The 15,594-nt window shown below is 46.1% G+C and overlaps 1 protein-coding gene across 1 annotated transcript in view; it reads left to right on the top strand.

Moving 5' to 3' along the window:
• The first annotated feature begins 997 nt into the window (after positions 1 to 997).
• LOC146178983 (uncharacterized) overlaps positions 998 to 15,594 on the top strand; it is a 62,905-nt gene continuing 48,308 nt past the window's right edge. The window contains exons 1-4 of the mRNA XM_084578685.1: positions 998 to 1,504; positions 3,993 to 4,112; positions 8,688 to 8,740; positions 12,446 to 12,551. Coding sequence (XP_084434811.1) covers positions 3,998 to 4,112; positions 8,688 to 8,740; positions 12,446 to 12,551 — 274 coding nt within the window. The 5' untranslated portion in view covers positions 998 to 1,504; positions 3,993 to 3,997. The remainder of the gene's footprint in view (positions 1,505 to 3,992; positions 4,113 to 8,687; positions 8,741 to 12,445; positions 12,552 to 15,594) is intronic.

Genomic DNA, 15,594 nt, shown 5'->3' with positions numbered 1-15,594 from the left:
GCAGTAGCTGTACGGTGGTCGTGCTCTTTGCGAACGCCGGAGTATGCATATGAACGATCTTTCAAACGTGAGTTGTTACGTCAATGTATGCGCTAGCTAGAGGCTAATTTAGCTGTCTTTATGGTCGTGAGATATAGCACTGCAGATCCTTTTACCGCGCTAAGAGGAAAGCGTGCGTTGGATGCTGTTGGTCTTCTTTTTTTAACTTGACGAGTTTCTTCAGTCTGCTTCAGTCTTGATGTTATCGACGAACTCGTCGCACCTCGCCGGGAGTCAGGACGGCTGCTGTACGGCGCACGTGTGTGTTTCTACCTTGCTGTAGTAGCCGTGGCAAACTCTTCCGCCGATTTTCAGTTAATCTCAGAAGAACGAACTCGCCTGACGGTGCCGACTTGTTGCGCATTGATTTTTTTGTGCCTGTACATTATTAAAACAAGTTGTTGTCTTTGGTTTCCTCGTCTAATGACTACAGACAACAGGTGTAACAGCACAGTTTTTCGTTTGCTGTAGCCGGTTATCACCTTTCTTCCGTAATCGCCTCAAGTTTACAGTATTTTGCATGTTTTCATTCTTACGACGATGTGAATGAGACATCTGAGAAGCATGTACACTTCAGCATCAGTATAATAAAAAAGGAAAAACGGACTAAAGTTATCTTCCGTCAATTCGTGAGCATGCTCATTGCGTGAGAAGTCTGTCTGCTACAAGTTGACCTATTAATAGTCCATCTACATTGTGGCGATTACACATGTAATATTGTTGCTGCAAAAAATCGGCGAACCGTTAAAAACGTGATTTTTACCTGTATTGTCGTAAATCTTTAAAGAAAACAGCGTTATAATAGTTATAAAAACTTTTTAGTTCAACATTTATGCCGCGAGGTGACGCTAGGCGTAAACAGGTAGACGCGTTCCAATACGCGAACCTGTAGACGTCTACGTAGACGTCTACGAAGCAGTCTTGCTAGACGTCTAAGAATTGGAACGCACCCATAATCGCTGAACACAACGGAGCGCAGCCAAGGCGCAGCCGCGCAGCACGACCGACAATCACGCCTGACTTTGACTTCGACTCGTAGAGCGCAGAAAGCCGCCAGGAGCCGGCTACTATCCGGGCGCGCGAGATTAGAGCAATTAGAGGCGGCACACGAGTGTACCACGATCATCATACCTCCATGACCACGGTGGAGTGTGTTCCGTTGCTGCCGTCGCGACCTCCCTCGTTTTTAGGAACTGCGAGTTCTCGCCTGTGTCGGCGGCGGACTTAGTGCGGCTTCCAAGTTCAAGGTCTCAAGTTCGCGGAAGAGAACCATAGTGCACCGAACAAAAGCGAGCCGCTCGTTGCGCATTTTTCCTATGGCGACGGGGCGAGCATGCCCTCTCCGCCTGTATCTGCCTTTCCTTAGTCGGACTCGAGTGCAGGCGGCGACTAGCGACCCCGGACCAGGCTTGCCTTTGGCTTCAGATTCTGCCTTGGCGCTACTGGAGTGCTGCTCCTCTCCATGGTAGAGCGGGTGGTTTTCGTGGTTTGGAGGGGGCTTTTATGTGCAGCCAATCAAGCTTTTTTTTTTTTTTATTTTGGTTGGCAATAACTTCATTTATAGTCCTGCAGAGTCCTCGCTGACAGGGCCTTGGGTTTCCCTCGTCGCCTCGCGGGCCTGCTGAACGGCCCAGAGTTTGTCACCGAGGCTGGGGCTGCGCGAGGCAGCGGCCAACCGCGGCGGGAGGGTTTCAGAGTTAGCACAGTGCGGGTTTTCGTTAGTCCCAGAGCATGTCAGTTAAAGTGGCTATACCAGCGTGGCAGACCTTGCATATATTTGTCGGGTGTGTGTCGGGCCAGAGCCTGTGGTATTGTTCCGGGTTGGGGTACGTGAGCGTCTGCAGTTGTCTGAGGGGCACCGCGCGCGCCCTGCCCAGCTTGTCGCTGGGTGGAGGGAAGGTTCGGCGGGTCAGGCAGAGGCCCTTGGTAATTTCATTGTAGCCGGTCAAGCAGTCTTTGGTGCTGTACCATGGATGACGGTCGCCGGCGCGGCTCGCGATCGAGCTCGCGCACCATGGGGTGATTTCATCGATATTTTTGTTGACTCCTAGTCCTTTCACTTTTATGAGTGGAGGTGCGTTCTGGGAGTTCAAGTGCAATTTTTTGCATTCGTTAAATTACTTTTTTTTTGGTCTGGCTTTTTGCTCTTGTTCATTTGGGGACAAATCAGGATTGTGTGCTGTCCTGCGAAGTAAACAGCGCTTTTACAAGTCTTGCTTTATTTTCTACCCACATATCGTTGTCATGTCCGGGCTACGGTTATGAATTCGGTACTTTTTGCTTTCCTCTTTAATTGTTCAAATAGTACTTTCGCAACCGCGAGAGATGATTTCTCCGTCGCGACCAGTGGCAACAACATGCGATGTGCATTTGTATATTGATCCAGCTGTTGTCCCGACATGTTGGCACTAGAAGGCCAGAATTCTCGGAATACGCATTCTACGCAGATGGTGAAATTTGCTAGCCCGAATAACGCCCTGCTAGCGTGGAAGAAACTAAGACTCGTCCCACCTTCAAAGCACTTTTTCGCCAGAACTGTTCTTTTCTGCTGTTCCTTCCGTGCTGACAAAACCTGACCCGAGTATGTAAGAACTTATGACACTTCTTGGGACTGCTCCATATTTCCTGCACAGAAAATGCAAGCTGACGTGCGCACTTTTTTTTTCTGTGCATGAGACAAATAAATGTGTCAGATTGACGTGTCAAGTCATGGAAACTTAATAACGCGTGGCCTTTGAGGGCAATTTTCCAACAGCATCTAGTTAGCATGGTCATAGTGCACCAAGACCAAGAAGTGAATTGCTTATAGGCTGGTCCCAGGAAGGATCTTATTAACTAGACCCCTGTCATACAGGACAGATATGGACATATATATGCTATGCATGAAACTGTAGCACCGATGGCCATATGTATCGAAATAATCTCTGAATTTCATGTAAGATCACATGTGGGCTTGTACGACACAAATTTTGGCTTCTAATATGATTGCATTACAATCAACGCCGCACCGGTGTGCCGGGCCGGCTCGCATTCTCTTTGGTGCTTGAAATAAAACTTTTCACAAGCAAAGCTCCCAACGGCAGTGACAGTCACTTCGCCGAAAAGCGAACTTTGCTGTATAAGTCACAGTTGGTGTCTACACGACAGATTTTCAAACAGTGGCTCACGCACGAATATTATTTGGGCAACATTGCCGTACGATTGTGAGTATTCGAATACAGGTTGGCGTCAGTTAGTTCATGCACGTCTGTGCACTCTACGGATCCACAAAAGGCTTTTCAGCGCATGGTTGGTTGCTACGCTGCAAAGAATGGGCAAAAATGAAAATGGCGAAGATCATGGCTTGTGCTAGGCAGAGCTGACTGATCTCAACGACCTTACCTGGATTTTGTGTCCTTGTCTCACAATTTACTGACAGCATTCATGGTATGCATTTGCTAATACCGTGTCGGCCTTCGTCATCTTGTTAAAGTTGGCACATCTAAGGTCAGCCTAGTACTTATCTTAAACTTCCATTTCCCAGAGTAAACAAAAAATGTTACTTGCCACAAGCATAACCTTGGGGTAAATGTAGCGTGAAAATAACGATGTTCTTGCTCACCTAAGAGGTAGTGTCTCAATCGTCATGTGTCAATCTAAAATATCTAAACATCTTAACATGTTCTTTTCAGAAATGACTGCAAATGATGAACAGCAAAAAGCAGGAATCTCAAAATTTATTAGAAATGTCTGCGCCACAAATTGTTAGCCCGTCGCCACGTGGTCATTGCCCTGATCCACTCTTCCCGCAGGGCGTCGCGCTCGACTGCTGGGATGGTACGGCTAGGTAGTAGCGACGCTTAGTTTAAATGAGTGTTACTAGTCTATTTTTATAATTGTGCAATTTTGTTAAATCGTTTCAGGAAATTGGTTGAGGTTGCTCTACAGTTGCTTGATTTGTTCTGTCTCTTCAGCAAACATGGTGGAAACTGTGACAGATGAGTGGGAAAAGCCAGCCTTCTTCACAAACAGGACATGGGACACGTTCACAGTTGAAATAAAAAAAAGATTCGGCATCCGATCACGGAGCTCGGGTAAGTCTGCTCTGATATGAACTTGACCACCAGTGAGAATATTTGGAAATTTCAATAGCAAATGTAGAATGACTTTCCACACCATACTTCCCCAATTGATTAATTAAACAAAACAAGTTTTGTGTGTTCAAAACTGTTAAATGAATCAAATAGCCTCTCAAGTTTTCGAATTCAGCAATATTTCTTCCATTACTGTTCGAAAGTCAAGGACCACACACCATGTACCACACAATATCTCGATCGGTGTGCACAGAAAGGAGAGAACCGTTACGGTGCTGTCCATATTTGTGGCAATGCCTGCAATTCTCAAAAGTGACCTCAGAAACAAGTCTATGTTGCAGGATCCAGGTATCGTAAGTGAACCCGGCCTTTACATCTGGGAAGCCATAGTTCATACCTAGCTCTCACTAGTCTTGTGCTCCGAGACGTGGCGCTGGCTCAGTCACTTCTGTCACTATAGCAAAATGAACTTTTCTGTGTAACCTGACGATGATAGAATGAATATGCTGACTTCAAGAGGAGGACCGTGAATGCAGATGAGTGTTGTGTCTTTTATTGGCTGCAGTTATTATTCATAGAGTTGCGTCATTCCTCAAAATTCTCAGCTAGCGCTTCGCTTCCTTATGGTTGTGCTTTTTAGCCCTTGCATAAGTAGCAGGAGTTTGTAAAAATGTTAGGTTGGCTTTGGTTTTATGATGTCAATAGGGTTAAAGGTTTCACAAAGGAACTGGGGCTGTAGGACACCGTAGTGGATGGCTCCAGATAACATCTACCACCTGGGCTTGTTTAGCAAGCCCTGACATTGTACATTGCGCGGGCATTTTGTGCTTTAGCTGCCACCGAGATTGTACCTGGGTTCCTTGGCTATTATCAAACTTGCTAACCACTGAACAACTGTGATGAGAAACATTAGATTTGTATTCGAGAGGGGCTTTTCAACCAGACTGCGCATGCTCTTTACGGTAAAAAGGGTTGCACTACGTAGGTGGCATCGAACATTAGACTAGTATATTATAAGATTGGCGAGTAGATAGCAGTATACATCATTTGTTACATTTACGTTACGTTACTTGTTACGTTTTACTAATCTTAAAGGGGCAATGACAGGGTCGTTCAATTTATTGCCGTTTTATACTTTTATGAATAATATATAGGTCTGTGATTCTACTCGCAAAGTTGTAGTGCCTAGTGCCAAAGTTGTAGTGCCATAGAAATCAGAATAGGGAAGCTCCTTCCACCGAGAGTGACTGCCATTTTGAAATGCTTGTGTGATGCCACAGTAGATACACGGCGGAGCATCGTCTGCAATACAGGCTGTAAGTTTTTATTTTTTTGACGATTGACACAGTGGTTATTCCTCATACAGAAGTGCTTGATGAAGATGTTACTGCACGAAAGCGGTATAGAGTAAGGCATGTTTTCTTCATCATAAGGCACGGTCACAGTCAGTAGCGGCACGGTGATAGGTTCCTTAGCTTATCAATGCATTGATCGTGCTTATTACACTGGCGACAGAACTGATCAGCGAGCGGACGGTCGTCCGATCTTTTTGATCAGATCAGAGGCTGAGCGGGAACTTGACACCCGATGAGTGAACGGCCTTAACAGCTGCGCTGGTCTGTAGGTTAACCGTGAAAAAGGAAAACTAGAAGCTACACTTTATATGTTCCCCCTTGTCATCAGCAATGACTTTGGCCAGAAATGTTAGTTGGTGCCAAACTGCCAGCCCGTTCAGCAACCAAGTAGGCCTAGGCGAGTGCGCAGGGTTCGGGTCCAGAGCTTTGGTGATTACGGAGTGCGTATTCACAAGCTTTAACGGTTGCATTTGCCATCTAGTGTAGTTCTGGCAGTAGGGACCCCAAATCGACGACTGCTTACATCACAAAGTGCGTGCACATTGAGCATATGTGACCCTGTCTTGCGAGCGTAGCTGGCAGCTGTCGGCGCTGCTTGTATGTATACCCTTCGCAAGCAGGGGATGTGGCATCTACGGTGGTTCTCGCAGCACATTTGCATTTTGTCAACAAATAAAGGTGCAGCCGGGGCAAAAAGAAGTGGATTGTTTTGGTATTGCTAGCGCGCATTTTATGCAGTGCGAACGAGCGGCATACATCCAGTCATTGCAAAGCTATGTAAACAAACACGCTAGAGTTGCAGTCGTAATCCGCGAATCGGCGCATTCCTGCCGGAGTTTAGGGTTCACACACGAAGTACTACATCATGTATGCTTACGTTGAAGCATTCACAGGTCATTTGCTGGAGAAGCACAAGAAAAATACAAGGTGAGGCTCTGGATCGTCTGTCGCAGTTGCGCACACGGCGGCGGGGGAGGCGAGACAGAAATGGCGGCGACTGAGAGGATATTGTTCGGTGCGGGCATGCAGGGAAGAGCAATCGAATTGGTTGGGGGTTGTTACGACGGGACTGAAGTGGCGGTGGCACGTGGTTTTGTGCATTCTGGCCGTGGCCGGAACATAGTTTTGCAAAAATGGTTTAAATATTTAGTCTGTATACAGTGCAGTCCTCTTGTAACGATCTTGAGAAAACCTGAAAATCTAACCATTATAACTGATTATTCTTATACAGTATATGGACCGGCGAGAAAAAAAGGACAAATGAAAAAAAGCACACCCACGTATTTTCCCATGCATGCAAGCTTGCCTACTTACTAGCAATGTGTAAATCGTGTTGAATAACGCTAATAATTGTAAGGAGCACCAAACATTTTATTACAGTATACATCAATAGCCATAAAATAACTTAAGCCGGAAATTCGCGCTCGCTTGAGCAGCAGCTGGAGCTTGACAATCACTGTGAGCATCGCTTTCAATAGCGTTATGCTGGCAGCAGTCATTTTTGCATACACGAAACCGATTAGCGAGTGGATAAACTGAAGGACATTCCCAGCCTTGATGATCCTTAAAATTGTAGAGTGTGAATGCCCGTATTTTTCTACGAGGCTTCCAACCTTGAAACCCTGCCAAATATCCTGATGAATCTGCCGTTTCATCTCGAGGGCTATGCGCCATCCGTCAATGTAGTCGCCGCCATCTTCTACAGATGCAGAATCGGCGGTGACGATACGGCCGCAGCCGCAGTAGACGCACACTTTGCGCAGTTGCGATTGCGATGATGATTGTGCTCATTTCCTTCCGTTTTTGCAGCATATGTCAAGTTTTTCATGTCATTGTCTTCCTAATACTTTATCTTTTATTAAACGTTCAGTCAAATCTTGTGGTAAAAACCTACCGGGCGGCGAAAGAGCTATTGTATCCAATGTACCGCCGATAATGGATTGCTATACCTGGTTTATTTTTACGTGAGTGCAATGGGAAAAGTGATAAATCTCATGAATTTGATTGATATAAGGAATATATCGCTATATCTGGTATCGTTATAAGTGGACTGCACTGTAACAAGCATATATCAGCAAGTCAAGAAGTGCTGCTTCTTTCAAAAGTTTTGTCTGCACCTCTATCGTCGCAACGTATGCTCTCGCATCAAGGTATGCTTGTTTGAGATCTACTCTTAGTTTCTTAACTGAAAGAGCAATGGCAGTAGCTAGCTCAACAATCAGGAACATAACTGTATCCCCTCCCCACCATTGAGGTGCATGTACACGGTGAAAGGAAACGTTGGACAAGTGCCTTTCTATATGCGGGATCATTTGTTACTAAAACAAGGTAACTTTCATAACGTAAGAATAATATCCTGATTGTATGCCTAAACTACTCAGCATGAGCCCGTCGATTTGGGCCTCCTCGGCATCTCTAGACGAAGCCCAAACCAATTCCGAATGTCACTAAAGTCGCATATTGTAGTGTAGGCTTCTCAAAGAAAAAAGCATATGTGAATAATATATTTTTGCTGAAGAAAAAAAAAAAAAACTCGCTGACCACCATCCACAGCGTGCATGCAAGAATGCCGCCACCACCGCAAATAGCAAATGATATGGGGATATCTCGTTGCGACATCAGTAGTTGCCAGACCAGAAAGTTGATTTCGATATTGTGAATATAAATTAAATTTAAAACTGTCTATGGCACTGAATGAGGTCAAATTTCGAGGATTTATAATTTAACTTGTGAAGAGTGAAATGCAGTTTATGCTCAGTTGTTAGCTGTCATGATCCCTTTAAGCTTTAATAACAGCGAACAAAACCTCAGAGGGCGAACCTATTTTCTAACCTAAATTGGTGGGCAACAATGAGGCCTCTTTGTTATACCGGCCACTGTCACATTCACACACAGCCACTGCTCAAAATTGTAGCCTGCTGAGGCAGACACGAGTTCGATAAGGACATGTAGCACCTTCCTCTGGCTGCTCCAAGAGCACGGTCAATGCACGACCGCTGGAAGATGAAAATAGATGGCGGCTGGCAGTGGCACGGGAAGCCATGGCTGGCTGTTTTGTTCTGGCCTAGATCCATTTAACCTGTCCTATCCTTCGTTCCTGAAACCTTAGGCCTACAGACACTTCCAGCTTTGCTTGCGAGATATTTATTGCATGCATGGAATAATTCTTTATCTTGTTTGCACCACTCTTCATTCATGTGAACTCCCGCTTTTCCCTTAGATCCCCAGGCTGTGGACACGCTGGACGCTGCAATGAATGGGGAGCCGCAACTGGTAAGGACCACAATTCAATCCTATATTGCTTTGTTACGGCATTGAATGTGAGATTCTCAACCCACAAATAGCGTTCAGAAGTTAAGGCACTCTTTTTCGCGCAAGAACAATGGGTGCTTTTGGAGGTGCCACGGTGGGGTTTCACCTTTTTTGAAATGCCCACCAATTGCACATGGATGTATTCTGCAAGGAAGTGGTAAGCATATTGATGCTGCAGCTATTGAGCCCACCTCAGCACGTCTACAGAAATGCTTACTGTGGCTGTAGGTATCGAGCCACGAAGCACAATGGGCGTGCAGAGAGAGACACAATGGCAGCTGTGAGAAGAGCCTTCACTAATTGCAAAGGCGATAATGCAGTCTTATCACACCGTACATGAAAGTTCCGACTCTTCTACTGGCTTTAGAATAAATCTGTATTCCTGTGGTCCACCTACACATGTTATCTGTGAAGTGTGCATAAGGAATAGGTGGTCAGGTGTTTGAGGTGTGCATTTTCCACTTCGCCTCTATGGCGTTAGTTAACGACTACCCGATAAACTAACGACTAACGGCCCTACATGCTGTTATAGCTGAATTGGCACATAATTCACAAAACTATGCGAGCACTACTTCCTCACATGTTCTGTGTGCAGTAAACGTTTGGGGCACCAGTCTGTTTTTATGGATTTCATTAATATCAGGATTTTGGCACATCATGCAGCTACTGTCAGTCGTTGATGTGGTTCCAACAGGTTTCTGCCGTTCAACAATACCATATTTATTTAAATGTAATGTGAAGGGCGACTTTGCATAATTCCAATGGAAAAAAAAATAAAACCACATATGTAGCTCGAGTTACATATGTGCTTGCAAAAAAGTGAGAAGGGTTCAAGCTGCTGAATCGAATATGGAGCGAAGGCATAAGATGCGGGTGACAGAGTGTTCTTCCTCTTCATAGTCTTTGTCTTCTTCGTTGCCTTCTTCTCGTCGTCTTCTCATCCTCAGGAGCAGGGGGGGTCCATGGGCCACAGACTACGTGTAGTGTTGCTTTCGCAATGAAATACTTTTGTTAGACATTCTGGGCCTTGCAGTCTCATCAAAAACGCTCATTCGTCATCGTCGTCGGAAACGCTCTCGGACACCGAGTCTTGCTTCGGAATGTGCCATCAATTTAGAGAACAGCAAGACTTCTTTCTCACTCTCGTCCTCTCGGATGATGTTGTCCGAAGCCTTTGTGGCTGGGCTCACATTTCAAGATCATCTCCCGCTGCATCGGCCACCAACATATAATAGATGAGTTAACATCTCGCCTTCGAGCTGCCGCAGAATTTTCGATTTCTTCTGCTATCAGAACAGCTTTCTTTTGAAGCGAGCAGTGTACTGTGCACGGCATGTTGCCATCATGCAAAATGCGATAACGATATAAGTAACTGCAGTAATCCACTGCGAAAGGTGTGACAAGTGGGCTGCAAAGGTGACAACATGATTCTGAGCCTAGGAACAAAAAGTGCAACATTTTATTTTTAAATGGGTTGGAATTTGGCAGATTTGGGTTCCCTGGTACCCATGTTGCTAATATAAAATCGTAAAACCGCGGAAGCTGAGACTGAATGGTGACGGATTCAATATGGCTGCACCTCCGCATCGCTTCATGCGAACCGAATTGCACTATTCGAATATAACGTGAGGGTAGACTTTGAGAGACAAAAATCATGAAAGAAAAACTCGCATTACATATGAGTAAATATAGTATGTAGATAAAGGAACGTATAGAGCTGGGAATTCACCTGGGCTATTCTGTCTACAAGCATATGCCTATAATGATGAGGAAAGCCATTTTATGTCATTCTAAGTGTATGAAAAAAAAAAAAAAATAATCGGCTGTTCATTTCATCTACATCAAGCATTGCGTTACGCTGAATTAAACAAGTGTGCTTTTAAAACAAATGCCTCCATCTAGAGGAATAGATATTATACCCCTCCTCTTTCAACTGCAGGTCGGTTATCTTCTGGGGAGCAATCTATCTGCAGTTGTTTGTGTACTTACTGAGCATCGTTACACAAACAGTGCACTTGAAATACCTGCCAACTTCTTTTTACATTAGCCAGAACTCCATAGCAAGTGATGTCATTTTCTAACTGCTGCGGTTTAACCTTTGGCTGAAATGACCTGATGGAGATTTCTGGAAATTTTTGTTCGTATGTGAAACTCATGGAAAGTTGTGCAGAGAATTACCAATGATTAAGTTGATGTCGCTTCAGCGGTAATTTAGGCCTCTGTGTCATACTTTGATTGGAGAAATATGCATAGTCGAACCCGGATATATCGAACTCGAAGGGGATCGCGAAATAGTTCGATATATCGATAACTCGATATACAGAAATCGGCTTGTGACGGCACTTACGATGCGAAAAAACGATACCGTATTTGTCGCGCAATCAACCCACTCGCATAATGAACCCACCCTCCACTTTTGCACCCGAGAATTCGAAAAAAAAAATAAAAAAAAGCGTTAAGGCTAGCTCGTTCACATGCAAGCGACGAGTGGCAGCGACAGAGCGAAAATTTTCAAACTTGTTGGAACTGCGTCCCTCTCGCCGCTCGAGCCACCGCAGCAGCTCAAAACAAGGTTTCTGTGTCGCCGTGGCGACAGGAAATCCCGAGCATTTTCGCTTGCATGTCGATGGCGCGCGTCAGTCCGTTTCAGTCGTCTCATCCACAGCTCATTGGCAGCGTGCCAAGATGCTGCGCAGCGATAATGTCAGGGTGTGTTTATCTTTTTATAGCTCCTACGGTGGCCGGGAGCGAACTTGGCAGAGTGCCCATGATGGCTTGATTGTACAAGCCTGGTTCGATTTATCACACCGCGCTTGGGGCGGGCGTCGTGATCGTAGCAGCTGACCGCGTGCTTTCGTTAATTCAGACATGCAAGGATAAACGATAAAAGAAAATAAAATAAACATCCCCGCAAAAAAAAAAAAGAAAATCCCTGCCGCTTTTTAACGTCCGCAGCCGCCATATCTTATGCTACGCCGCGCGTAAAAAAAAAAAAAAAGAACACAAACAACAACAACAACAAAAAAAAAAACCAACAGAGAGAGCTGGCGCTTCTTAACATCCCCCATCCCCAGGCGCCATAGCCATGTCCGCCGTCGCGCTGCCGCACGTAGAGGGTGCACGTAGAGGGTTCGCAACACACGCTGGAGAAAGCGCCCGACGTCTGTCTGAAAACGGGCTGAGCTGGCTTGGCGCATGCTGAAGGAGACAGATAGCTCAGCAAAAGAATGGGCACACCCACGCACATGGCTTGCAAACGTCATGTGTTCGCGCGCGGGAAACGACAACTGCAGATGCGCGCGCCTTTGGGGAATGGGTGCGGCGCTGCCCAGACCAGCTGTCGCCGAACTGTCCCCTCTCATTCCTTCCGCGCGTGGCTTGAAAACGTCACGCGGCAAACGGCCAAGGGTGATGCGATCGTCTATGGGGAAGGCACACTTTCCAGTGCGGAGTTCGATATATCGAACGACCGGTGAAATTGAGTTCGATATATGACGCGGCTTTCCTATACCTTTACATGGGATTTTCAAGGGGACATTTCGTGAGTTCGATATAACCAAAATTCGATATATCCGGGTTCAATATAACCGGGTTCGACTGCACGTTCCAAAGAACGAAACGTAAGGCAGTACTTCAATGACGTACTTGCACACTTGACTGTTCCAGGCATCCCAACATGCTGCTTCTTTCACTACCATCCCATGTGTACTGCCAAGATATGAAAACACATGGGAGGTGCCTTCATTCCAAGAAGGATGGGGAGGCGATGACCGTGAGTACTCATTATGGTGACACAGGACTGGCATGGCCCAGTGAGTTGTGATGTTAGCGGAGATATTAAGATGGCATACAGTTGAATAGGAAAAAACTTGAAAGGCTGTGGCTGCAGCATTTAATTGTAGTAATGAAAAAATGCGAATTGAACAGTTATCACGAATCAACGACAGCAGGCTAGTTTGTTAGTTTTCTGGTGTATCGGATTCAGTGAAATAAAAATCAGCTTTGAAAAGCATGCGAGGTAGTGACAGGTACATATAAGCAGAAACTGCATTGGATGCTGCATTCATGCCATCTAGCCTTAGACCACTGAGCAATCATTTTTAACAGCAGGAATAAAAGTTTGGAATTAGGCTGCAACTCCAAATAGCACTGCGACATCGACAGGTTGAGCTGTCACCAAAGCCCTAGACCTTATGTATTAGATTAAGTTAATAAGGCATCTAATGCTTTTCAGCATAAGCTGTGATACATGTATTTAGAAAACTACGTAGCTTTTAGATAAATAAATAAATCACTGAAAGATAGGAACATATGTTTTTTGTTTTTTATATTTTACATGTTACCGGTAGTTACCATCCTGTTGATGTAAATATTTTGAGGGTTTAAGCACTTGAACATAATGATAGGGCAAAAGCTGTGAGTGTTGCAGTGATAGTCCTTGGAACACCGCCTTTTCAATCCGCAGTATTTTTTCACTTTATTTAAGTTAGATTTTGGGAAAAGAAGGCACTGTATATATACCCGTCGCAGGAAGGGGGTGTTGCATCTACGGCCCTTCTCGCAGCATGTTTGCAGTTTGTCAGCAAATACCGTATTTACTCGCATAATGATCGCACTTTTTTATTTAAAATACTGACGCAAATTTCGGGGTTGCGCTCATTACGCGGGGTAAATTTTCTACAAAAAATTTTTCAGCACCGAAAACGCGAACAAGTTGCAGGTCAGACGTCTTAGAACATATATCTCGATTACAACCAAAAGTAAAAGCTGAGTAAGGCTTACCTTCGCGATATACACTCACATTAAGCATCACATGGAGTGCACAATGCCGATTTATTTTTTTTCGTCAGTACTCTAATCAAAGTCTGAATCCTCGCCATCCTCGCTTTCACTGCTGCACGACTCATCGGAAACGGCAGTGTCGTCGCTGGGAGCATCTTCACAATCCCACAGGAAGTCATCTTCCGTTCCATCCAAAGCGTTAGATATGCCTGTCTTCTTAAAACTCTTAGCCACTACCTCGTCGGGGATACTGCTCCACGCTTCTGTGATCCACGAGCACAGCATCTCCACGGATGGCCTTCTAATCTTTCCGCTCGGCGTCAAATCATGCTGGCCCATCGCCATCCACTCAGCATAAAGTCGTCGAACGTTGTCCTTGAACGGTTTGTTCAAAGACACGTCGAGAGGCTGCAGCAGCGAAGTCAGGCCGCCAGGAATGACTGCAATGTCCGTGCGCAGCTCTTTCAGCTTGGCACGCACGCTGTCCACAAGGTGACCCCTAAAACTGTCCAAAACCAGAAGCGAGGGAAGCAGAAATGCTCCTGGTCTTCTTCCCCAAACAGTCTTGATCCAGTCGACCATCAGGTCTGCAGTCATCCACCCTTTCATCTGTGCACGTATATGGATGCCACGGGGAAAGTTTCCCTTCGGAATAGTCTTCCGTTTGAAGATCACGTATGGTGGCAGCTTCTGCCCGTCGGCCGTCACAGCAAGCATGACTGTGCATCGCTGTTTTTCTGCGCCAGACGTCTTCACGAGGACGCTCCGAGCACCCTTCTCGTTCACAGTTGTATTCCGGGGCATGTCGGACGTCAGTGGAGTTTGATCGGCGTTTCCAATTTGCGACATGAGGTAACCGCATTTTTCGCGAAGCCTAGTGACGAAGTGATGGAAGTCTATCACTTTGCTTTCATACGCGGCTGGGAGCCGCTGGCACAACGACGTCCACCGCCTCAGGGAAAGTCCATTCCGTCGCATAAAGCAAGTCATCCAACCGGAGCTAGCGCGGAAATCCTTTGCGGCGATTCCCAGCTTCCTGGCAGTTGTGCACGCCTGCATCTACCTCCTCCTCAACACGAGGGAACTTGCCCGTTTTGGGTCCACGGAAAGCCCGCCGTGTCTTGTTCGTAGCCATCAGCTTCTCGCGCTGCTTCTTCCAATAGCGTATCCTCATTTCGTCCACGCCGAAATGCCTACCAGCAGCGCGGTTGCCATGCTCCAGTGCATAGTCGACAGCCTTGAGCTTGAACGCGGCGGTGTAACTGGCATACCGCCCCATGGTGAAATGGCGTAAACTCTCACAAAAACACAAAGCACGCTACGACGCTGCCGAATTGCAAAATGGCGAACGCCGCAAAGCATGGAATCATGGGAACTCCAACGTTACTAGACTAGGTTGGGAACTCGTCGGAATGCATTCGCTGCGGGATGACTGCAGATCAACCACCAGGCGGCTCCATGTTCGGGGAGCGATCATTACGCGGGGAATTTAAAGAATGGAATTTTGACCTCAAAATTCAGGGGTGCGATCATTACGCGAGTGCGATCATTATGCGAGTAAATACGGTAAAGGTGCAGCCGGTGCAAAAAGAAATGGACTGCTTTGGGATTGCTAGCTCAATTTGCATTTTATGCAGTGCGAGCGAGCAGCATACATCCAGTCATCGCAAAGCAATGTAAACCAACATGCTGGGGGCGCAGTCGTAATCCGCGAATCGGCGCATTCCTGCGGGAGTTTAGGGTTCACACAGTAAATACTAAATGGTGTATGCTTACGTTGAAGCATTCACAAGTCATTTGCTGGAGAAGCACAAGAAAAATACAAGGTGAGGCTCTGGATCGTCTGTCGCAGTTGCACACGTGGCTGCGGGGGAGGCGAGAGATTGAAACGGCGGCGACTGAGTGGATATTGTTTGGTGTGGGCATGCAGTGAAGTGCAATCAAATCGCGTTGGGTGTTGTGATCACGGGACTGAAGTGGCGGCGGCACATGGTTTCGTTCGTGCTGGCCGTGGCGGGAACATAGTTTTGCAA

This window comes from Amblyomma maculatum, chromosome 9, assembly GCF_055883805.1.
Source record: "Amblyomma maculatum isolate TAMU_Amacu chromosome 9, ASM5588380v1, whole genome shotgun sequence".
NCBI lineage: Eukaryota > Metazoa > Arthropoda > Arachnida > Ixodida > Ixodidae > Amblyomma > Amblyomma maculatum.
The sequence above is the reverse complement of the archived record's forward strand: the minus strand, read 5'-3'. Positions and strand labels throughout refer to the sequence as shown.